This window comes from Theropithecus gelada, chromosome 1 (assembly GCF_003255815.1).
Source record: "Theropithecus gelada isolate Dixy chromosome 1, Tgel_1.0, whole genome shotgun sequence".
In the NCBI taxonomy this organism is placed as follows: domain Eukaryota; kingdom Metazoa; phylum Chordata; class Mammalia; order Primates; family Cercopithecidae; genus Theropithecus; species Theropithecus gelada.
In genome coordinates, this window is record NC_037668.1 from 201982787 (window position 1) to 202008918 (window position 26132).

General features: G+C 35.5%; 1 protein-coding gene across 3 annotated transcripts in view; it reads right to left on the reverse strand.

Moving 5' to 3' along the window:
• Positions 1–5574: 5574 nt before the first annotated feature.
• NUF2 (NUF2, NDC80 kinetochore complex component) overlaps positions 5575–26132 on the reverse strand; it is a 33398-nt gene continuing 12840 nt past the window's right edge. For 2 of the 3 annotated variants that reach the window (XM_025369718.1, XM_025369728.1), the window contains 9 exons: positions 23873–23970; positions 22631–22704; positions 21221–21317; positions 20270–20332; positions 16819–16956; positions 14889–15029; positions 12751–12926; positions 11632–11767; positions 5654–5993 (listed from right to left, as the gene is read on the reverse strand). In XM_025369718.1, coding sequence (XP_025225503.1) covers positions 5859–5993; positions 11632–11767; positions 12751–12926; positions 14889–15029; positions 16819–16956; positions 20270–20332; positions 21221–21317; positions 22631–22704; positions 23873–23970 — 1058 coding nt within the window. In that variant the 3' untranslated portion in view covers positions 5654–5858. Of the gene's footprint in view, positions 5994–11631; positions 11768–12750; positions 12927–14888; positions 15030–16818; positions 16957–20269; positions 20333–21220; positions 21318–22630; positions 22705–23872; positions 23971–26132 lie in introns of all 3 variants that reach the window. The other variant, XM_025369723.1, reaches the window with a different exon arrangement.

A 26132-nucleotide genomic window follows, 5' to 3' on the forward strand; every position in this document is an offset into this window, starting at 1 on the left:
TATAGAGAGAGAGAGAGAGAGAGAGAGAGAGAGATGGAGTCTCACTCTGTAGCCCAGGCTGGAGTGCAGTGGCATGATCTCGGCTCACTGCAACCTCTGCCTCCCGGGTTCACGCGATTCTCCTGCCTCAGCCTCCCGAGTAGCTGGGACTACAGACGCATGCCACCATGCCTAGCTAATTTTTTGTATTTTTAGTAGAGACGGGGTTTCACCATGTTAGCCAGGATGGTCTCGATCTCCTGACCTCATGATCCACCCGCCTCGGCCTCCCAAAGTGCTGGGATTACAGGCATGAGCCACCGCACCTGGCCAAACTGATTTTTAAAAGGTAATAAACATAAAGTCAGAATTGGAGCCTTGAGATGAGTCATCCTTTTAGCAAAATTTTAAAATAATCTTAGGATATGATTTAGAACCTATTTCAACTTTAAACAGACTATCTCTAAATTCTGACACTTTTGTTTTTTCCATTGTTACTATAATTTAAAAATTTTCAGCTTTTAGGTTTCAAACCTTAAAATCCACAGCTATTTTAAGCATTGGTTATGCAAGTTATGTTATGCCCCCTGGTGGCAATATGGAGAGGAAGATGAGAAGCATATTTCAATCAAAGGGAGAGAGGGTGCCAACTTAATTCAAGTAAGTGGCAGGCCCAGAATTTGAAATGGAATTTCATATAAAACTTTTCTGGTCTTACTAAAAATAGGAAACATCCCGTTGAACTAAAATCAGATGTATTAACTTCAGCCTGCAAGGTGCATATTTCAATTTCCCTTGCTTTGTCATAAAATGGATTAGCTCCTTGAAATATGTCAGTTGAACTTGAAATTAAATATTTGCTCTACATATAGCTAAGTACCTGAACTCATAAATGATAACTAAAGTCTGTGTCTGCACAGTATTTCCTTTAAGATCAGGCTTCACCACATGCCACATACCATGAGGCCACTTGCTTCCGCAGAGTATTGATTTTCCCACATTAATAAACTTTAAAAGATTACATGGTCCAAGTAGTCATTTTCAAGAAGGTGCTGGGGAAAATCCTAAATTTACTCAGTTATTCTTTAGTCAAAACAGCCAAATGTGGATTATACTGAAGACCTCTTAAATAAGGCTTTTTACCTCTTTGGGGGCAAAAATAGAAAGTGAAAATATCAAACTGCTGAAACATATGTCGTTACTCAACATAAAAATATGCCTAAAAGATAACGTTTCTTGCTGGGATAAGATATACCTGGCCTCAAGGTTATATGCTTCGGTCATAGGAGAGAGATGGCTATTCCTTAAGTAAACATTTAAGTGACTACCAGGTGCTTGGTTCCATGCTAGAGAAGAAATACTAAAACAGATGAGTCACTGACCTTAAAAAACCCTGAAGTCCAGCAAGGTGTAACATGTGTAAAAAGAATACAATACAATGATACAAATTACAGTAAAAATAAAAGTAAAAAGGAAAACCTGACAGTTTAAAAAGTATTAGATTTGGCCAGGCACGGTGGCTCATGCCTGTAATCCCAGCACTTTGGGAGGCCAAGGCAGGTGAATCACTTGAACTCAGGAGTTCAAGTCCAGCCTGGCCAACATGGCAAAACCCTGTCTCTACGAGAAATAAAAAAATAAGCTGGGTGGGATGGCGTGTGCCTGTAGTCCCAGCTACTCGGGAGGCTGAGGCACGAAAATCATTTGAACCTAGGAGGCAAAGGTTGCAGTGAGCCGAGATTGTGCCACTGCACTCCAGCCTGGGCGACAGAGCAAGACCCTATCTCTCTCTCTCACACACACACACAAGTCTTAGACTTGAAAAACAAGTATTTTCCAGTTGAACAAAGGAAAGACATTATAAACTATGGGGAAAAAAAAAAAAAAACCACGTGTAAACACATTAAGGGTGAAGTACTGTGAATGCCAAATAGCTCAGTATTGCTCAAGGACAAAGTTCAAGTGAGACGTGACAAGAGAAAAGGTGAGAAAGTCTAGATTATGAAGAGTTTTCAAATTCCTGCAGGTTTACTTTATCCTATAAGGGAATGCTTCTAAGCAAAATAATTATCGTTCTGTTTATTAAGCAGTTAGGTCCAGAAAACTTAATCAGCATTTATGTCCTAACAATGTTTTAAAATAAAACACAAACTGAAAGAATATTTTTATTATTTTTACTCTTAACCAGTTACTAATTGGGTATCTGTGCCTATTGGGCACCTTACTACTACTCAAACCTTGGAATCAGACTGAACATCGTTATCTTCATTTCCTATTCTATGATTTTCATGTGATACTTGCTTACCTCCTCAAATTCCAAACCCAGCTCCACAAAGATATTGTGTCCAGAATTGGTGGGTTCTTGGTCTCACTGACTTCAAGAATGAAGCCACGGACCCTCGCGGTGAGTGTTATAGTTCTTAAAGATGGTGTGTCCGGAGTTTGTTCCTTCAGACGTTCAGATGTGTCTGGAGCTTCTTCCTTCTGGTGGGTTCGTGGTCTCGCTGTCAGGAGTGAAGCTGCAGACCTTCGTGGTGAGTGTTACAGCTGTAAAAGGCAGCGCGCGTCTGGAGTTGTTCGTTCTTCCCGGTGGGTTTGTGGTCTCGCCGGCTTCAGGAGTGAAGTTGCAGACCTTCCCGGTAAGTGTTACAGCTCATAAAAGCAGCGTGGACCCAAAGAGTGAGCGGCAACAAGAGTTATTGCAAACAGCAAAAAAACAAAGCTTCCACCGAGCCGACAGAGACCCAACCAGGTTGCTGCTGCGGGGCTTGGGCAGCCTGCTTTTATTCCCTTATCTGACTCCACCCACATCCTGCTGATTGGTCTATTTTACAGAGAGCTGATTGGTCCATTTTGACAGAGTGCTGATTGGTGCGTTTACAATCCTTGAGCTAGACACAGAGTGCTAAAGGGAAAAGTTCTCCAAGTCCTCACTAGGTTAGTTAGACACAGAGTTAGCTAGATACAGAGTACCAATTGGTGTATTCACAAACCCTGAGCCAGACACAGTGCTGATTGGTGTATTTACAAACCCTGAGCTAGACACAGAGTGCTGATTGGTGCACATACAATCCTCCGGCTAGATATAAAAGTTCTCCAAGTCCCCAGTCGGTTCAGGAGCCCAGCTGGCTTGACCCAGTGGATCCTGCGCCAGGGCTGCAGGTGGAGCTTCCCGCCAGTCCGGAGCTGCACCTGCACTCCTCAGCCCTTGGGCTGTGGATGGGACCGGGCGCCACAGAGCAGGGAGCCGCGCCCTTCTCGGGGAGGCTCAGGCCGCGTGGGACCCCACCGCAGGGGGAGGAGCTCAGACATGGTGGGCTGCAGGTCCCGAGCCCTGCCCCACCCGGAGGCAGCTAAGGCCCAGCGAGAATTTGAGTAATTTGAGTGCGGCGCCAGCGGGCGGCACTGCTGGGGGACCCGGTGCAACCTCCGCAGCTGCTGGCCAGGGTGCTAAGCCCCTCACTGCCCCGGGCCGGCGGCGCCAGCCGGCCGCTCCATGTGCCGGGCCGCCGAGCCAGCGCCCGCACACGCCGGAACTCGCACGGGCCCGCGAGCGCTGTGTGCAGCCCTGGTTCAGACGCAGGCCTCTCCCTCCACACTTCCCCACAAGCAGAGGAAGGCAGCTTCGCCTTCAGCCAGCCCAGAGAGGGGCTCCCAGGGTGCCATGGCAGGCTGAAGGGCTCCTCAAGCACCGCCAGAGTGGACGCGGAGGCCGAGGAGACGCTGAGAGGGCTGCTAGCACATTGTCACCTCTCAATATGATGTCCTTGAAAGAAATGTAGCATGCTTTAACATTGTAATTCTGAATGACCTTGAACTAGTAGTTTGTGACGGCGTCCCACAAATATCAAATATGTTGTTTCCTTTGGAAATTTAAAATATTCCATGATTCCCCTGTGAGTTCACTAATATACCCCGGCAGGACAATTTGAAAAGCTAAAAAACTGCACAGATCACAGACACTATCTAATTTGCATGATAGAATACTCGAATGCCTTTATAGAAATGGGTTGGAGACTGGGAGCCTGGTAAGATTATTGCCAGTACAGTAGTGACGAGGATGCAACTTGCAACATAAGCAAAGGAGATGTGAAAGGGAGATTTGGGTACATTAATCTGTAGTTCTTGCTAACTACATGGATATAAGGGAGTGTGGTGTAGTAGCATAAGAAAGTGGATGAGTCCCTTTCCCAACATGGCACAAGTGTAGCTAGTGATACTAGTAACCATAATATGTTTTTAAGTATTTGATAATCATATTTGAATCTAATTGGTTTCCCTTTTTATCCTGTATTTTATATCATGTATTAAACCCATTATTCTGAAAGGGTCCATTATTAAGCTTCATCAGAATGCCAATAAGTTAAATACACCTACTGGCCACTGGATATGCAAGTCTGAAAATCAGGAGATATGATAAAAGAAACATAAATGTAGTTAAGTTTACAGGTGTTTAACTTGTGCTGGAAGCTGTGGGTATAGATACAAATTTTCAAGGAGGAATATAGAGGTTACAATAAGGAGAGGCAAGGGTGGAAGCACACAGAACAGAAACACAAGAGGTGAAAACAGAATGAGGCTCTAGGGTGGAAAAATTAACAGGGAATTAAGAGAACCAACAGAGAGGTGTTACTGAGACAAAATGAAAAAAGCACTGGATAGGTAGAATTTGAGGAAAGCTTAAAAAGTATGCATGAAATTTTGGTAACTAGGAATTTTTTGGTGACCTTAGAAAGTTCAGAAGATTAGCATGGATAGAAACAACATTTCTGTGATGAACAAGGAATGAAACTAATTCACAAGTATAGATTAGGTTTTCCAGAAATCTGGTTGTGAAAAAAGGTGCAGTAGTTAAAGGTGGAGATAGGTCCAAGGGGTCAAACTTTTTAAAATACAAGAGATATTTGGTGATGTTTATACCTGTTACCTTGCGTTAGAGGCAGCCCTTTCTCTGAAGGAAAACTCATGAATATTTAAAGAGAAGCTAGGAAGGGAAAAGGCAATAGCTCAATTTTGTATCCCCATCTGTTCTTCCCCGCACACCCAGTTTTTGCTGCTCCTTCCATTCCAGGGCTTTCCCTTTCATTGAAAGCCTGGTCACTCCCTAAAATAACATTTTATTATCTCTGACAAAGGAAAGTACCTAGAGCTTCCATGACCTTAAATACTAATAGATAAGAGCTATCGAGTGTTTACCATGTGCCAGGCACTGTTTTAGTCACTTTACAAATATTAACTCATTTTTCTTGAAAAAAATGCCAGTCGCATCAATGAAGAAATTGACTACTAAACTCAAACTTTCTCTTTCAATTAACTACATTGGAAAGTGTGGTACATTGAAACAATCTAGACTTCAATATCATACAGAGTAGAGTTCAAATTTTGCTTCAGCTATCTGATCTTTTAGGACCTTTATAATTGCTTTATCTATGTAGTAATAAAAATATCTACTTAAGCAAAAAAATCGCTTAAGTAAGAATCAAATGATATCTCAACCACAATGCTGAGGGCAGTCTGGACTCAATAATGCCACAACTCTCTATGTCAATAAACAAAACAACAGCCATTACAGTAACAGAAAACATATATATATATATATATATATATTTCAAAGGTAACTAGTTTTGTTTTACTCAAACTATTTACAACAAAGGGCAGAGTAGAGACATGAATGGCTGCACAAGTTATTTTAATTATAAATTAATAAAAGCCTACATTAAATTCATCTTATTAACTACTTATGAGAGTGTATAAAAACTGATGAAACCAACATTTTTTGGTACTTCTGTTACTTCCGTTCGCTTCAACTTAACTATTCTTTCTAAAAAGAAAATTAAAAGATGGCAAGCCATTTGTAAAAAGACATGTAATTTTGTTAATCAGGTTGACATTTTGAACATCTTCCTCTTCAGTTCAGCTGTCTTCTCATCTATCTTAGCATAAGAGTCCTCTGCTGCCTTTTCAATACCGTCGTGGTATTTCTCCAAAGCAGTTTTCAAGTTTAAAAATATTTCCTAGGTAGAAAATGAAACAGAATATAAATTATTCCATGCAACAACCTAAACTACAAATGAGTTATAGGAATTCCAAGTTTATTCATATTTATTAATATTTTAAAGCCTAAACTCTTATGCACACATATACAAATGTGCATGTCCATGTCTGCTTTTATTAAAAATTCATTCTATAAGCTGTACAAACACATCAAAAAAGTTTGCTACTTAAAGAATAAAGGAGAGACATGAGACAAATGGCTAGGATTATAATATATTAAGAACAAACATATTTATAATTATCAAGGAAAAATTTACTTTAGAGCTTTCCATGTTAAACATGGAAAATAACTACATTACTGTAGATAACTATACTCTCTGCATTTGACCCTGATTATCATTTAAAAGGTATGCAAACAGATTTAATAAGCAATCTATAAGACTGAAAAATATATTAATACCTTTTAGAGTTGTTTGAATAAACTGATCAGATAGTTCAAGCCTATATGGATGTGCTAAGAATTTTAAAAAATAAAAAAACAATTTTTATAGATTAAATAAGAAGCAAATTAGCCTGTACACATTTTCTTCCATTTCATACTTGTCAAATATAATATTGATCCTCCTTTCATTATTTATTTCTTAGACAAAACAATTCTCAAACTATAATATACATAATACCACAAGAAATTGGTATTTTACAAGGTTATAGGATGTGTTTTGCCACTGAAATAAAATAGCCATCTTTTTCCAATGGGGGAAGAAAAGCAGTATATGAATACAATGTTCTCAATTTTAAGTGTCTCTCCCACTAAATTTTTCTTAAGCCTATAATTTTGGCTACTATTTATCTTAGTTTAAATTCTAGCAGAGATACTATCTGAATAAATTACATAGATTATAATTTGATATAGTATAAATTCAGTGTTCCAAAAAAGAACACTATTTCCAGCAACTCTGCCACCTATGCAAGTTTGAGAGCTATTACTACAGATTAAGTGAATGTAAATATATGCTTAAGACTAAACATTCTCCAGAAATCCAAACATAGTTATTAAATCCTAACACAAAAATAGAAGAGTGTGTTTATATTTCTGAGATCTAAGCAGGTATCAAATTACTACAACTATGATAGAATATGAACCAATAGGAAAATAAATCAAAATTTTTGAAGGCTTTATTTCTTAAATCTTGTAGGAAAAATAAGGTGAATTAGTTGCTAGCTTGTGTGAATGCCATTATAAAAAAAAAAAACAGCACATTCAGCAGCTATAAATCAATTTAATTTTCTAGTTCTATATGAGTATATGTTTATTCATTCCAAAAAAGAAAGCTGAATAAATTTGGTAGAAAGATATTACTTATGAGAAACTATCAAAACTAAGTGTGACTAAATTAAGATATACAATCTGTACGTATCTGAACCAACCATTTCAAAACACCCAAAGGAATACTTTCCTTCTGAGAACAAATAACACTCTCAAGGAGGAGCAAAATCCTGCTGGTAGAGCCACAAGTGAATGAAATATTAAGGCCCAATTCCAGTGGCACAGGCGCAGAGACAAAAACATTTGAAGTTCTAAGCCAACCCTCACAAGATGTTTAATGGTGACAGATAATATCCCTGACAAATACTATGTATTTTAGCATTTTCAATTAAATTCTATATCCAAGTGGAATTTTATAATATTAATCCACCCTAATTCACATATAATAAGTAAGTCTTACTGTGATGGCCTCGTTGAAGCTAAACATTTTTAAACTCAAAGGCTAGTTCTGTGCTGTCGAATATAGCAACCAGTAGACATATGTGGCTTCTTAAATTTAATCAAATTTAATTTAATCAAATGAAATTAAAAATTCAGTTCCTCAGTTGCACCAGCCACACGTCAAGGACTCAACAGCCACATGTGCCCACTGGCTACGGTATTGAGCAATACAGAAGAACATTCTCATTATAGCAGAAAGTTCTGTTGGACAGTGTCAGTCTAGATAACTATCTCACTTTTCAAATCAGAAATATTTAAGACTATATACTATCCATGGACTCTTATAGCCAGTGTGGCCATTTATCACATACATATAAATTAATCAACCCAATATATTATTGGGTACTTTGTATAAGTAGCACTGTAAATAGTACAATAGTACAATGAAAGACGCCAGTTATGCTTTCTTTCCTAAATGAACATATAACCAGAACAGACTGGATATTGAGCACCTGAAATAGAGCTAGTGCAAATAAAGAACAAAAATTTTTTATTTTATTTCATTGTAATTAAATATAAATGTAAATAGCCACATATTACTAATAGCTGTCCACTGGACAGCACAGATCCAGATTATTTGAAATAGACTGAGAGTGCTATAGTATTTGAAAGAGGAGAGAAAGATACTTCAAAGAAGTAAAAGAAAGTTATGTGGAAGACATAATTTCTACTGGGCCTTAAATAATGGAAATGATTAGCTTAGATAGAAAATTTTTAAAGTCCTAAGGTGGAAATCATTCCTGCCTTGTTCACAACTTACTCTCTGAATCAAGTGTGAAGCCTAACACCTAGCAGATACATTGGCCATTTGTTGAAATACTGACTGGGTGAATGAATGAACTGAAGGAAAATGGCCCTTGTTTTAAACAAGAAAATGTAGTATTGAGAATAATATTTTAGCAGGATAAATGTGGTAGTACTTAGTATTCAAGGCATATTTGATGCAGAAGAATCTAAAATCAAAGAAACTTGGCAAATGTTGCTGTAATCCATGACTACCACAAAATTATGTGATAGATGTATAATAGTAAGAGCGCTGTATGTATGAAGGGCTATGTACATGTATGAAGAGTACCACCATGTAAAAGCAATCATGAAATTAACTTGGTGATTATCTGGATGTCAGGATTATCTAAAGCAAGTCCAAAATTTCAATGTTTTGTGATAGAAAATGATGCCATTGAGAAATACAAAGAAATTTATGAAGAAGTTGAGCAAAAGAGAGAAAAAGAAAAGGGAAAGACACAAAGTGAAGAAGAGGTCAGATGTGGGAAAATGTTGAATGTAATTTTAAAATATTATTTTTGTTGTGAGTGGCCAGAACAAGAAACATAGATTTTTGAAAGCTATCCAAATGAAGATAATAATTAAAACTAGAAGAGATAAATTATCTATGGGAAAGAACATTTAATGAAAAAAGACTATGATGATCACAAAATGCAACAGAACTGCACAAAGAACAATTTGGCAATCATAATATATCCTTTTTTCTTTTCAAGGATGATTATAAAGTAAGCTAAGGAGAGTTCTTTGACACAAAGTATTTGATTTTGCCAAAGTATTTAGAGACCTTCTCATTTGTGTAACAAATAGATATCACAGTGTAGCCTGAATCAAGGTAGGTAAGAACAACTTAGCAAGTTGAACAATTGTACCCAAAGTTTTGATCAATAGTTCTATTCCTCTAGAATGAAAAAATTGCAATGCAGCAAAGGACCTTGTTCTAGTAAACATTTTTATTTTGAAGAAAAAGGCATGCAGATCAAATCTGAGGTGACACTAAGCAAGAAATAGTTACGGTGGAAGATAGAATGATAGATTTAAACTAACCTTGACATTTTGAAATCTAGGTTGAAATAAATAAAACCTAAAATAGTAAAATTCTGAATTAAAAGTAACAGTTGCACTAAAGTATGGTGAAAAACTCTTAACATGGCAGAACTGTATGTGGAAAAGACAGGAGTCCTTTAGTTGATCACAGGGTCAATATGAGTCAAAGGCAAGATGCTGCTGCTAAAAATCCACCCCAATATTATGCTTTATTAAAAATGTGCTTTGGGTCTTGTTGGTCACATCATTATTTTGGAAGATTGTGTTTAGCACTGGGTTCTAAATCTTAAGCAGAATAATGACAAATAGGAAATAGAGATGACAATAAATAGGACAGTAATCAATCTGAAAATGAAGCTATATAAAGAATGGTGGAAAACTGGGACTAATTATCCTGAATATGAGAAGGCTGAAAGAAACCATGATCATTATCCTCAAATGTCTGAAGGGTTATTAAGCAGAAAAGGGTACACATTTGCTCCACAGAGAAGATCTGGGCTGACTACAGAGTACAGAAATAAATATTTTAAACTCAAAATAAGAGACAGAATTTTAACAATTAAAGCTGCCCTAGTAGAACAGCTTGGGTGACCATACCCATTGAAAACTCTATACCACTGAAAACAATTAAGCCAAGCCTATCAGTGGTTCTCAAATGCCACATTAAAAAACACAATTTCATGGGCCCCATTGCTGGAGATGCTAATCAATGTGTTTGGGTGAGGATTTGTTCATTTTAAAATTCCTCACTGAATTCGAATACACAGCTAGTTTTAAGAAACACCATGCTAGATGACCTTTCAATTCTATAAATATTTATGGAAAGCATACTACACATAAGGCAGCATTCTAGGAATGGTTTGACAGGATATGCTAAGGTTAACGTTAGACAGTTGCTACTTTTAAGAAATGGAAAATGTAACTGGCAAGACATACAGGCATAAAACTCAAAGTAATATAAGGTAGGCATGGGTATCTCATAACTGACAGACAAAGATGCCTCGAATCTGAGTTAGTAACTAGTTACTAATTTGTTAGTAACTGGTTCACTAACTGTTCCTAGACCACGTTATAACATATAAATATTTGTTGATTAGATTTGGTTAAGAAGCAGGACTAAATATGTGCTAAGTCTTTCTAATCGCCATACTAGACAGACTGACTCTTGGTGAATATCAAGTTAAGAGGCAGGAAAAAGAAAAGTAGTTGAGGTATACAAAAAAAAAAAAAAACCCAGAAAAAAGCAGGCCAGTGTATTGGGAAGACCATGGAAGTGAAATCCCAACCATTTTATTTCTTTTACATCCAGTTTCCCTCTTCCTTTCCTTGCTCTATTCCCTTTTCTTTCCTTCCTTTTAACATAGCCTTAAGATAATGATCATATGTGCAAGTGCTAACAACACAATTTTTCTGGGGGATAAGGTACTGAGAACAGATAAGGGAATTGTCTATTGTGGCTCTGTTAGTATTAAGAATTTTTACAAATTGGGTGTGGATAGCAGAAAATAATGGCAGCAGATGTTTAAATATTTATCAGGTATCAGCGGTTTTAGAAATCTGGATGTAAGTTGTCAATGTAGACAAGGTAAAGAATGAAAAAAAAAAGAGGCTAAGGGATTTTGCATAATAAATAGCAATTTTTTGTGGTTTCTGGCAGAGCAGTTTGAATTATTGTTCTGGTAGAACACTCTTGAAGATATAAATCAAACTCAAAAGATAAGGAGAGAATAAATATATAATAAATATATCAGAAATAGACTACTTGTTAGAGACACTGGCAGTTAAAAGGATAGAAACAGGTAAACCTTTTATGTTTAGCATTGTACTAGCATTTTTAAAGATAAAAATGTAGGAGACAAGACGCCTGTTCTCATTAAACTGAGGACTGTTTATGAAGCTTTACAGTAAATATATTCAAAACAAGAATAAAGAGTAAATAATTTTAGGTATCATTAAAAGTCTCATTACACACAGAGACCAAGTAAGCTGTTTTGTTTCAGTTAACAACTCAAATACATATGAGATTATCTGCAATTAACTTCTTATGAACACATATTCACCTGGGACTTCAGTTTCTCCCTTTCAGCAGCATCTTTTAGTTGTTGAATTCCAAGTTTAATTTTTTGGATTTCTTGATTAATTGTGGTTACTCGTTCATAGACAGCACCTCTTTTTTCTTGAACTTTATTGCAATCCCTAAAAGAAAATCAACACAGCTAATATTTAATCCTCTTCAGTAACTAAAAAGGCAAACACAATTCTAGTTTTGATTCCAAAGTGACCATGTGTCAGTATTTGTTTGACAAACCTAAAACTCTTCTCAAGATATAAAAGCAAAGGCACGAAAACCCCAAAAAGTGGTGCTATAATCACATCATAGCATAGCATGAACTATTTCTCTCAATATATTAATGAGATTTTTTTTTCCTCATTGGTGGGTCAGTGAATGAGTAAATAAATAAATAAACACATTTTTTAAATGAAGATTTTTAAAGTTACATTTCCCCAGTTGTACACACTTAGGTGTGAATCAGTTTAACTTTTCTACAAGGCAGTTTGGCAACAAATATAAAATCCTTAGGTTCTGCCCTTTTTCATCTGCATGAGGCAGTATGAAGGAAACACTCAATGATCGCTAACATACCTTTTAGGAACTGAAAGAATGACATCATAGACATATCTGGGGCAGGTATTTTAAAAACACATTCTTACAACTGATGGGTACTTCACCAATAAAGGACCCTAACATACTGGCTAAAAACATACTTGCATACTTAGGAAAGTATTACTTCTTACCTGAATGTAAGACTTTTTCTCAAAACACAAATGCTGTAACTCTACAGACCAGCTGGACTATAAGATAGGCCAGTTAGTTCATTCTGATGCAAGCTAAACCACTATCTCTAAAGTGCACTGAAATAATCAGAACCCTTCTGAAGAATGATGCGAAGGAATTGGAACTGTATATCTAGGAAAAGAGTAGCTAAGCCATCTCTATATCTAGACCTAGCAGTATAAGTTTTATAATTAACTCATCTGTTTTAGTCAACTAAAGGTGAAATAAAGATAAAACTGTTTAAACTCTTTTTGAAAATAGAGGTTTTGAAATCCTGGGGGAAAAATGTATTTGCTTTTCATAATCGCTTTCTAATACACTAAAATTGAAAACAACTTCATACTCAATTACTGTGCGTTTGTATTGCTTAACGTCTTCATGTTTCTTATTTATTTTGAATTGTGCTGTGGCAAGTTTTTCCTTCTTCACAATCATCAGTCTTTTGAACGAATTTTCTTCAGTCTTCAATTTCTTCAGTTCTGACTCATCACTCTCAATTTGGTCCTCTAGGTTCAGGCTCTGTATTTTATAAGAAGTATTTAAAGTCAACATAACCAATGAGGATTTATAAATAAAATGAAACAGTATTTTCTAGGATGAACTATAATTAAACAAAATTTTTAAAAGAGATAAAACTCTAAAGCCTGAAAGCCTGGCAGAAAAATGCAGACGAACCAGAAGAGACAACAGGGAGGCACCAGAGATACTGAGAAAGGACATGACAACTAGAGAGGTATTTTCATCACATTATTCTATCAGCATAGACTGAAAGGGAGACATGTTAAGAAGATTAGCTAAGAGACTAGAGTTGAGAGGGTTAGGATCTGAACTAAAGTAGTAAAAATAAAGGGAAAAGGGTAGGTGTGAGAAACAATTCAAAGCAGTAGATACACATCTCTTTTGGGTGACTCGATGGCAGATGAGGGGACTATGTAGTTGGGAAAGAATACCTGGGGCAATCTCACCTTCTAATCCCTACTTATCTCAAAAAGGAAATTGTTTATCAAATGTAATGATAGTTATCCTGGAGGCGCAGTCTGGATGAAGATGATCAAGTTAAGAAGTAAAAAAGGATTTTCAAGCTTGTAGCCTGAGAAACTGCCATTAGCTCTCATTTCTTCAGGGCAGAGGACTATGTCATAAACTTTAAATTTCTCCATAGGTCCTAGATACAGTGTTGGGCACTAAGTTGGAACTTTCTTTCTGATGCTAACATCATTTCCAACTGGTAGAACAAATTTAAAATCCCATGACAGTAGTTCATTCCCCTTATCCATGGCTTCACTTTCCATGGTTACAGTCACCCCTGGTCAACTGTGGTCTAAAAATATTAAATGGAAAGTATTAGAAATAAACAATTCATCAGTTTTAAACTGTGTGCTGTTCTCAGTACTGTGACTAAATCTTGCACCATCCTACTCCATCCCACCCTGGATGTCTGGGTGTGTGTGCTTTTGAGATGGGGCTTCACTCTGTCACTCAGACTGGAGTACAGCGGAACGATCATAGCTCACTGTAGTCTTGACTTCCTGGGCTCAAGTGATCCTCCCAACTCAGACTCCCAAGTGGCTGGGACTACAGACATACACCATCATAGCTAGCTAACTTTTTAAATTTTCTGTAGGGATAGCATCTTGCTATGTTGTTCAAGCTGGTCTCCAACTCTTGGTCTCAATGGTCCTCCCTCCTCAGCCTTCCAAAGTTCTAGGATTATAGGCTTGAGCCACCATGCCCAGCCCTGACCCTGGAAGTGAATCATCCCTTTGCACAGCAGATTCATGCTGTATACACTACTGGCTCTCTAGTCATCAACATCCAACTGTCAACATCATAGTGCCTTGAGGATCTAGGATCACATGAAGCAGATGATCCTTACTCTGACGTATGGTCAGAAGGTTAACAGTAGCCTAGCAATATCTCACTTCAATTATTTATCTAGGCATTTTATCATCTCACATCATCACAAGAAGGGTGAGTTTAGTACAATAAGATATTTTGAGAGAGAGACCACATTCACGTAACTTTTATTACAGTATATTGCTATAAATGCTCTTTTATTAGTAATTATTATTAATCTCTTACTGTGCCTAAGTTTTAAATTAAACTTTATCATAGGTATGTATGTATAGGAAAAAACATATATATAGGGTTTGTTACTATCCACAGTTTCAGGCATGCCCTGGGGGTCTTAAAATGAATCCCGAGGATAAGGGGGAGCTACTGTACTATTTTCCAAAATATACACAGCAATGTATTGGGTTAGTTATTATTAATTTCATCTGAAGGTTAAAAATTGGGTCTTGCTACTGCTATATTTAAAAAGAAAAGTGTCATTTTCACAGCATACACTGCCACATCTATTATATTGTAGAATGACCCTGCTTTTCTTCAGGAAAACAGTAACAAAAAGTGAAAGCAAAATCCAAGGAACTATAGTAAACTGTATATAACAAAGACATAAAAATTCCATACAATACAAACCTCCTTTAAGATACTGGCTAATTTTTCCCTATTATCTGAAAGGTCCTGTATTTTCTTTTGATATAACTGCACTTCCAACTGACATGAAGGCAGGCAGTCAACTGAATCTCCATAGATTTCATATTTCTCCACCACTTCTTGCTTTGAAAGACGAAAAACAAAGACCACAGTTTGATATTCTTCTTAATGAAGCTGCAGTAATATCAATTTGTTTGCTCTTAAATAATTTCTGCATTTAATACTGAAACTTAAGAGCAGGGAATAATTAAATTTCTAGGTCAGTAATACAGCACTATTATTGACATGTGTTTAAGCACAAATAATTGTTTTTTAATCGCCAAGTATCTTCAAACAAAGGAAAATTGCCATAATTTTACTAAATTACTCGATGAAATACTTTCCAAAAGTTATTAATGATGATATTAAAATAGTTTATTTTGCTAATATTCAAACTATTTCTGATTACTCCTGGGCTATCAATCGTATTACTCATTTATAATCTTCCTATTCATTTGTATAATAACGACTACTACAGTTAATTCTTTTAAAAAGATTAACTCCTCATCTAAAATTACAAAATGAACATACATTTCCTACAACCATGGTAACAATACAAAGACTCCTTCCCTTATTCTCACTAGCCTACCCCTCGATCTACCTTATTTTTTTCTTTTTCTTACTAATTTGTAATCTTTGCAAATCATGGATATAATCCCTCTACCTGTCAATATGTACTGTAATTATGTTCTAATATGTCTAATTTTCTCTAAAGATTTTCTGTTGCCAATCTTAATTTTAAAAATCTATCCTAGTCCAAGATTATATAAATGTTCTCCTAAAATCAGTAAAACTTAAATTTTTTAAGGTAAATTTTTAATACATATAAAATTTATTTTTGTAAAAGAGCAAAGTGTAGGCCCAACACCCTTTTCTTCTAGATGAATCGCTAATTGAGCCAGAACTGTTTCTTAAATAAATCATCCTTTTCTCATTAATACTCAAATCTATTTCTGGATTCTCATTTCTGTTCTGGTGATCTTTGTCTATTCTTGTGTGATAATCTTAATTTTCAAGAAAGAATTGGGTAACAAATTCAAAGACAAACCACATATGTTTTTTAAATTAATAGTTTAAAAACAATGCTTCACAAAAGATGGTAAATTGTCTGCCCACTTCTAAGTTTGTATTGCACCACGTCAATCCATCTCCTACATAACCCATAATCTTGAACATACCTTACTCCCTACTACCTCACAGAATTCACATATGCTGTTCCCTCTGCCTTTCATGTTCTTCCATACACAATGAATTGGGCCTTGGTACTGCTATGTTTAAAATGAAAAGTATCTTTTTTTAATGCTAGCATCTGAAGAACGGTAGCATTCTTCCTTCCCTCTTCCACCTGTACTTCCAGCCCAATACTAAACTGGGCTCCCCTTATTACATTATTTCAAAGCACTCTATACTTCCTTTCCTCTTTCTGATACTATTAAATTTTAATTTTTCAAGCAGTTAGACATTCATAGCAAAATTAATCAAAAGGTACAGAGATTTCTCATATACCCCTATCCACACACATGCATACCTTATACTTTGTCATAGTATATATTATAATTTATAATTACAATTGTTTGTAAAATTACTTAATACTTTTCTCCCTTGTAATAAAGTAATTAAATCTCACAACCCAGCATTTCTGTTTTGATCTCCCAGAGCAAAGCCTTGTTGCATGATTGAACATATGTCTTGAAATTATATTTATTTTCCCCATATCCACTCTAGAGAAAAGCTACAAAGAAATAAGGTCAAAAAAAGTTTAAGAGGAAATATAGATAATTCAGAAATCCAAAAAATAACACATAATTAAACAAGAATTTGCTTTTTTTTTTTTTTAAAGATACAAAAGCATTAAAATAAAAAGAAAACTCACTCTGGCGTTTTTAAGCTTCTGGACCGTATCTTTCATTTTTTCTTTATAATTTTTTAGCTTCTCTGGAGAATCCACAATTTTTGTTTTCAAACTCTCTTGTATTTCTTTCAAAGAAACCACTGACAATTTTAGTTCATTCTGTTGAGAAAACATTTATATATATTAGATATAATAAACTTGGTGATTTACCATTCTAGTATAATGGGAAAGAACAAAGAAATTAGGTCCATGTTCTCTGTAATGGGGGTAAAATTAAATTCTGAACACATCACTTACCTACTTAATTGCTCACATTTGTCTGTAGGCCAAAGATCAAGCTCCTCCTTAGCAGGACATTCAAAGCCTTTCATTACATGGCTCTTACTCTCATCCTGTCTAGTCTCATCTCCCACCAGTTCCCTACTGCACCCTACAATCTGGTAATTCTGATCTTATGTTTAGACAAGTATAAGTGATCTTTCTTTGACCAGTAGGGTCCTCCTAGAATATCATTATCCCACTCCTGTCTACCTGCTAAATTTGTACTGATCCCTGAAAATCCTGCTCCCATTTTCTCTACGTTTCTTCTTTAAATAGTACAATTTTTGTACGTGCAACTCTATAACTATGTACTTAATATGTGTTTCATAAGACTGAGCAAATTGGAGTTGTGAAAATGTACCTTGGTTTTCCAAGTACCCAAATAAAGTTATAGCACTGAGAAGGTGCTCACTACATGCTTGCTGAATGAAAACAAATTCCCTTCTCCTGAATTTCAAAAATGAATGTAACTATTCAAAGAATCGAAGTGAAGGGTGGCTGGAAATTATCTTGAAAGTTTGTTGTTTTAAGTCTGAAATTATGTCAAAAAAATTCCTATGAATTTTCTTCTCAGATATTTGTTGATAAGTTGTATTTACATTGTCTGGGGACCCTCGATGACTCTATATACTAACAGGAAAGATTTTCCAGATATATTAAGTGAAAGAACCAATTCACAGATCAACATATAAGACATAAATACATTTCTATAAAAACAGAACAAAATAGTGACACATGATTATGTGCCTCTATATGTGTATACATATGGTGTCGGAAAAAGGAAGGGAATAGTATTACCTCAAGGTAAAATGGGCTGAGAGGAGGCCTTTCACATTTCGTACCCTTCTCTCTCTCTCTCTCTCTATATATATATATGTATACTCCTCTCTCTATATATACATATATATACGTGTGTGTGTGTGTGTATGTAAAGAGAGAATATTTCATAACAAGAATGTATTACTGTGTTGTGTAATTTGTCTAAATATTTTTAACTTAAAAGATTCTTACTTTTTGATCAGCTAACTCAGAGGCCAAAACTGCATGTTCGATATAATGTATTCCTGTAATTTCTGTATATTTTGTTATTTTATTCTTAGAGTTCTGCAAATCACATTATCTACTCTCTTTTAATGCTCTACAAGATTAGAGGTTATTTTCCTTACAATAGTGTTAACTTTCATCACTTTTCTCCTCTTTATAAAAGGTCTAAACTTGATAAGTACAAAGTGTTTGTTTTAACTTGGATTTAAATGGGACAGAAAGAAGTAAATAATAAAATTGAGCCATAGTAAGTACTACTCAGATGAAAGCATTTCCCAATTAAAAAAATGATAGAAAAATAAGGGAAATATAATACCGCAGTAAGTTGCTCAAGGATCTAAAGAATACATGTTAAAATAATAAGGAAACTATAAAAGTACAATGAGAAAATATAGTATTAAAAAATAATCTGATGAATAGGGCAGTCCTTTCTATGTACATAATTAAAGCCAAAAACCATAAAGGCCTTATCTATAAATTTTATTACATAAAAACATAAACCTTTTAATGGGCAAAAAATATATAAATTTGACAGACAAATAAATGGAGAGCTAAAATCCCTAATTCATGGAGTTTATTGAAAAATAAATAAGTGGCCAGGTGCGGTGGCTCACACCTGTAATCCTAGCACTTTCGGAGGCTGAGGTGGGTGGATCACTTGAGGTCAGGAGTTCAAAACCACTCTGGCCAACATGATAAAACCCTGTCTCTACTAAAAATACAAAAAAATTAGTCGGGAGTGGTGGCGGATGTCTATAATCCCAGTTACTTGGGAGGCTGAGGCAAGAGAATCCCTTGAACCTGGGAGACAGAGGTTGCAGTGAGCTGAGATCATGCCATTGCACTCCAACCTAGGCAAAAGAGTGAGACTCCATCTCAAAAAATAAATAAATAAATAAATAAAATAAATAAATAAGCAAGGTACCCAAACAAGTAACATACAAAATAAGAAATTACAAGAAATCACTAAGCAAGATGGCCGAAATCACTAGAATTAAAGGAATTAAATTAAAATGAGATTATTTTGGCCTGGCGTGGTGGCTCATGCCTGTAATCCCAGCACTTTGCGAGGCCAAGGAGGGTAGATCACGAGGTCAAGAGTTCGAGAGCAGTCTGCATAATATGGTGAAACCCCGCCTATACTAAAAATACAAAAATTAGCTGGGCATGGTGGCACGCGCCTGTAGTCCCAGCTGGTCAGAAGACTGAGGCAGAATTGCTTGAACCCAGGAGGTGGAGGTTGTGGTGAGTCAAGATCGCACCACTGCACTCCAGCCTGGGTGACAGAGTGAGACTCTGTCTCAAATAAATAAATAAATAAAATAAATAAAAACAAAATGAGAATTTTTTTTTTTCAATATAACAGTAACAAAGATTTTAAAAGCCTGAAAACATCCAATTTTGGCAAGGGTGTAGGGAAAGGGACAGTCTCTTGTTCTACTGGTAGTAATATAAATTGGTATCTTTCTAGAAATCAGTTTGGCTGCATTGGTCAATTTTACATGTGTATTTCCTATGACCCAAAAATCCTAAACAAAAAAAATTATTTTAAATAAAAGCAGCGTGTTGCAGAAATGTATGTATGTACATATGTATGCGTATGATACACACATACATATATTTCTGTTTAATAGCAAAAAATTAGAAGCAATGTGAAGGTCTATCAGTAGAGGATTAAAAGGATCTACAAGACAGCACATACATATAATGCACAACTAGAAGCAAGCATTAATATAATGAGGATCTATTTAAAACTCATACCTGTGTTATATTGCTAAATGGGGAAAAAAGCAGGTAAGACGTATTGAGCCTAATATCATTTATGTAAAATTACACACGTGTATTTACATATACATAGCAAATACAATCTTTGATATACATCAGATTGTATAGTGAGCTTTCAGGTGATTTTTACTTTCTTCATACATTTCTGTGTTTTGGTATTTTTTAAAACAATAGTCATCTATTATATTTAAGTTGAAAAAGATTGCTTCATTTTGAGGGAAAAAAGGGAGAAACATTTGACAATAATAACACACACAGCTAAAATACTCCTCTACACAATATATTCAAACTTTAAATGCTAGTGAAAAGAAAAGATGTTTACCAAACGCTTGGTTTTCTCTGAAATATTTGACTTCTTTTGGGAATTTCCCTCTTGCAGCACTATCTAAGGGAAAAAGCAAACACATGTTTTATAATGATTCAAAACATTTAGATTTAGCCACTCACTGCTGTCTCATAAAATTAAGGTAAGAAAGGAGTTAAATGTGTTAGATCAGATATTCTTTAAACTTTCTCTGTTCATGATGCTCCTAAGCCAAAAGAAATATCTAATAGCTCCTTTACTAAGTAGTTAAGTCCAAATAACGGCCTAAGTATTTACGTCCTAACATTGTAGCCCTTTGAAAAATAATACATATAAGTTGAAATAAAAATTTTTTATTTTGTTTTTAAATAACCTCGAGTACTTCCTAGTTAGATGTATGTACCTACTGGGCACTGCATACATTCATGTACCTTGGAGCGTATATTTCAGATTAGATATAGAATTCTCATTTCCTGTGTCACAGTGATTTTTACATTGTACTTGCTTTTACTACAGTAAATGCCAAACCCCAGCTTCACAAGGATATGAAAGGAATGTGACCAAAAATTGAAACTGTGAACTTCCTTGAATTCAAGAAGGATATGACAGATGCTGAGTACTACAGTGGTTCCCTTGAAAATTCAAGATACTTTGAGGCATTCTTGAGAGTTTACTGCAGTATCCAGGGCGCCACAGTACATGGTTTGGAAGCAGCAAAACTAGACCTAGGAAAACCCTAAAAAATTATATTCAGTAAGACAACAAAAAAACTTTGCCAACAAAACCCATCATGGTTCTAGATGGTTGAGAGAAGTATATATCCATTATAAGGGGCACAAATAGGCACAGAAATATATTCTATTTCTTTGGTAATAGAGAAAGCAATGTGCTGTTACCTCCACTATATGTCCCACCACATCTACAAACAAATTTTATTTTTTAAAGTTTAAGGTGCCCCACAACAGATACCGTTTTCTGATGAAAATCCTGATTTAGTGATTGTTGTAGCTCCTGAATACCATCTGAAAGTTGCTTGAACTCTTCTTGCTCTTCAACTGGAACAGAACTTAACACAGCAAAATAGATTAAAATACCGCTCTTCAGTTTTGAAAGGCTAAAATGAAATAGCTGTCCTCAAATAACTTAGATGAAGAAATCCTCTACTTTTATGTTTCTGAATTACACCCTTTCATGTGGCAACCATTTAAAATGAATGATCTGGCCTCTACTACAGGCAAAAAATAAAAATCAAATGAGCTCCTTCAGTTTTCTACTATCAAATCTATGGATCCATCCACATACATACCTACCCTTTCTAACTTCACTCCTAATAAAATGCATATTGTATTCCTTCTGGTAATGCTGATTTCTCTACCTCTGTACTGGCTATCATCGCCTCACATCTCTTACTCCCGTATCATCCATTCTTCCACTACTAGTCCTTCCTTACAACACTTACACGTGTTCAAGTCTCTTCTATATGAATGTTTTCAAATTTAGTTTTTGCCTATCTGATATATTAGCTGTTTTTATATAAACTCCCTGTTTAAAGCCTTTGTCTATTTTTTTTTAAGTTATACTTTTTCCTATCAGTTTATAGGGCTGCTTTATAGTTTTGTATATTATATTTGTATATTAGGAATATTACATGGGTTTTGTTATTAGAGTTGTAAGGCTTTGTGGCATGTGCTGCAAATATTCTCTCCACTTTGTCATTCTTCTTTTGATTTAGTTTGTGGTATCTTTTACCCTGTTACAGTCTAATGTCTGCCTGTCCCCAGTCTTTTCAGCTTACTGCTGCCTGTAAAGGCAATTTTAACCAGGGGCAGGTTAGAAAATCTCTCACCTAAAATAGATAACCTCAAAGACATCTCTATAAATTAGAAGAGATTTCAAAAATCCTGCTCAAAATCAATATATATATGAGGAAGGCCAAGAAATCACAATTGTTGAGTGATTCTTTTCCCTACATTACCTATAAGTCAAAAACAAAACAAATAGACAAAAAACTCTGTTGTAGGAGTAAACATTTGATGGAATCAACTGATGTGAAGGAACATAGTCCAGGCAGTTACTGCTCACTTACATAAGACGATATTCCAGACACAAATTAGAAGAGTAAGCTAAAGGCTTTAAACAAATCAGGCTAACACATCAACAACAGAAAAAGCCAAAGGATGTATTACATAATTAAGAGTTAGAAGAAAAACTAGTTTTTCTTTTTTCTTTTTTTTTTAGAAAAGGCAAACTCAAATACCCTGCTATTTATTAAGGGAGATAAAAGAGACTTAAGGTGGACTATAGGGTTGTAAAATACTACTTACAATTCATTTTGCATTTTGAAATTGCATTTATTTTACTTGTAAATCTCCCACTTACTCAAGTCTCTCCAGTTTCATTAATGCCTCCTGGTGTGCAGCGTTTAACTGTTGCATTTTGTCCGCAGAGGATTTCTATTAAAGTAATTTTAATCATCTCATATTAGTGCATTTCAACACAATCAGAGTGTCCAAAATGCTTACTCATACTATAGTTTGAACCATCAGAAATAAGAAATTTAAGATAGAGTTAGGCCTTCATGACAAATGAATTAGGAATTTCTTTACTCAACACAAATGTCGGGCTCTCATCATAGGCACTGAGCTCAGTACTGAGAATTCTCAAGAAGACTAACTTATAGGTCTTGAACTTAAGTAGCTAAGTCTCCTTGAGGAGCCATATACAAGAACAAAAACCCACAAAATAGCTTGTTGTTTTTAATATAATGGGAACCAACAAGAGTGACATCTAACCCAACTTGGGTAATGGCTGGGGAGAAGGGTGATAGGACATCATAGAGGTGATAGATGTCTGAGGTGTGTCTTAAAGATAGTGGATACTTAACCAAGCAAAATTATGAGTGTGTGTGTATGTTGGCACATGAATGTGGTAAGCTTTGAAGATTATATGATGTTTAGGAGGTATAAGCTTAGCATGATTTGTGCAAAGAAGTATGGATCTATAGCTCAGTGAAGCTGGAGCCTAGGGTCTAAGTGTTTGGAGTTACTCTGGTGCTTTTCTAAGAGTATGGTACCCCATTACTGAAGACAAATGGGAAAAATCACACAGATGACTCATAATCTTCCCAAATTCTCTAAATTGTTGATGAAAGGAAAATGAGTTTCTGTCTGTTAAAGAGATTGCCTTGGACTGAATCTGAGCAACCATGATAAACACCACCACAAACAGTCCAATTATGCCATTATTTAAAAGGCAATATAAACCTCAAATATGTCCATTATTTAATAAAAGCTACATTATGCAAACTTCAAAGAAAAAAATGTAAACATATCAATATTCCCTAACATTTCCTCATAAAGGAAAACAAGCCTCAGCTACAAGATTTTAAAACAAGCAGAACTCAGCCTCTCCATAATGTTACCAAATTTCAAAGAAAATCCGATTCTGAGATATGCTTTCCAGCAACTAAAATCTGCAAGTTTACATAAATATAAAAATGAATTCAATTCTAAAGGCAATACAGCAATTTGCTATCTATGGCAATCATTTCAAAACAGATTATAAGTTCATAAATAATGTTACTGATCTGGCATGTAACCCCAAAACATATTTAAATCTTACATATTGCCAAAGAAATTCCATATACGTCTCACGGCATGCTTCTCTGAAGTGAATAAAGTTGATAATGCCACTTAAAAACCGACTCGTCCGTTTTGCTTCTAAAATAGAAAGCAATACTCTTTAAATAAACCTTTGAACTAACATAACATGAAAATGAAAATTCATCCTCTTCTACTATATATTCTGCTCATAATATATAAAATAAAACTGTATAGGTTATAATAAAGTGTAGAAAATCTGCTCAAACTTAAAGGTAAGAATTATCTTTGTATTAATAACTTAAAAAAAAAAGGCAAACCACTTTTGGTCATGAAGAAATAACAGAAACCAGAATTACCCTCCCATATTAAAAAACTAGAAAAACAAATAAAAATACATGAAGCAACAAATTTTAGATGCTGGACAACAGGCAATACAGTATAGCAATCTCCAAGAGAAACAAATGAGGTGAACTCTATTACTGCACCAGCCTATGACTGAAGAGTTTTCAGGCTGTACTCCAGAGAAAGAGAACACAAATAAAACTTGTGAATCTTGCTGGATCAAGAAGACAGAGTTTAGAGTTAGTAGAAACCAAAGCAACTAGGATTTATGGAACTGAGTATTGAGACGAGGAAGCTGTAAATAGAAAGAGTTCTGGAAATCTGTAGAGGAATCCCCTCAAGTTCTCAGTTAAGTACTAATAAGTTCATGAATAGGAAGAAACTACTGAGGCCAGGAAAACAATCAAAAATATTTAAAGGAATAAAAAAAATCCAGCAACTAACAATGGAAAATTCACAATGTCTGGCATGGGCTAAAAATAACCAGACATGCCAACAAAAAGGACAACATGATCCGTAAGAAAATATAATCAATCAACAGAAACATATTAAAAAATAACACAAATAAATAGATGATAGATTTAGTAGATAAGAATGTGAAAACAGTCTTTATAAATAAATAAAGGGGGCAGAGAAAATAATCAGCCATATGAAGAAATGAAAGGAAAGGTTTTTTTAAAAAGATCTGAATTAAGAGTTGAAAAATACCTGAAATAAAAATTACACTGATAAGAATAACAGATTAGACCTAAAATAAAAGGATTCATGAAACTGAAGACATAATAGAAGTCATCTAAAATAAAGGCCAGAGAGAAAAAAATGAATACAATATCTGAGCTGAGACACAGTATCAAGCAGCATAACTAATGTGTAATTGGAATCCTACAAAAAGAAGGGACAAAAAAACTTTTACAGAATAGTTGAATGTTTTCCAAATTGTATAAAAACAATAACCATATCCAAGGAAGTGAACAAATCTAAATGGGGGGCAGGGGTGGAGGGGGAGGGAAGAAAGAACAGAAAAAGAAACAAACAAACAAAAAACACCCAAAAGTCACATTACATTCAAACTGCTAATAACTAACTTAGAAGGCAAAAAAAAAAAAAAATCTTAGCAGCAGCCAGAGGAAACCAAAACACATTATAGAGAGAGAAACAAAGATAAGAAAAGCAACAGACTTATCAGAAACAATGCGAGTCAGAAGACAATGGAGCAATATATTTAAAGCACTGAAAAAACTGTCAACTAAGAATTCTATATTGTAGTCCCTCAGTATCTGCTGGATATTGGTTCCAGGATGCCTACAGAACCCAAGTCTGTGAATGCACCAGTCCCTTACACCAGGCACAGTGGCCGGGTGCGGTGGCTCACACCTGTAATCCTAGTACTTTGGGAGGCTGAGGCCAGCGGATCATGAGGTCAAGAGATCGAGACCATCCTGGCCAACATGATGAAACCCCTTCTCTACTAAAACTACAAAAATTAGCTGGGTGTGGTTATGTGCACCTGTAGTCCCAGCTACTCGAGAGGCTGAGGCAGAAGGATCACTTGAACCTGGGAGGTGGAGGTTGCAGTGAGCCGAGACTATGCCACTGCACACCAGCCTGGTGACAGAGTGAGACTCCGTCTCAAAAACAAAAACAAAAAAACCCGAAAAAAACAAACAAAACAAACACACAAAAAATGGCATAGTACAGTCAGCCCTCCATATCTGTGCATTGTGCATCTGCAGATACAACCAACTATGGATTAAAAACTTGACTTTTCATATCCACTGAGTGCTTAAGAAAAATACCTTTTATTTATCCATTTTTCTTTCTTTCCTTCTCAAAAAGAAGCGGCTCTCACTGTATTGCTCAGGCTGGGATGCAGTGGCATGATCATAGCATAGCTCCCTGCAGTCTCAAATTCCTGGACTCAAGTTATTCTCCCATCT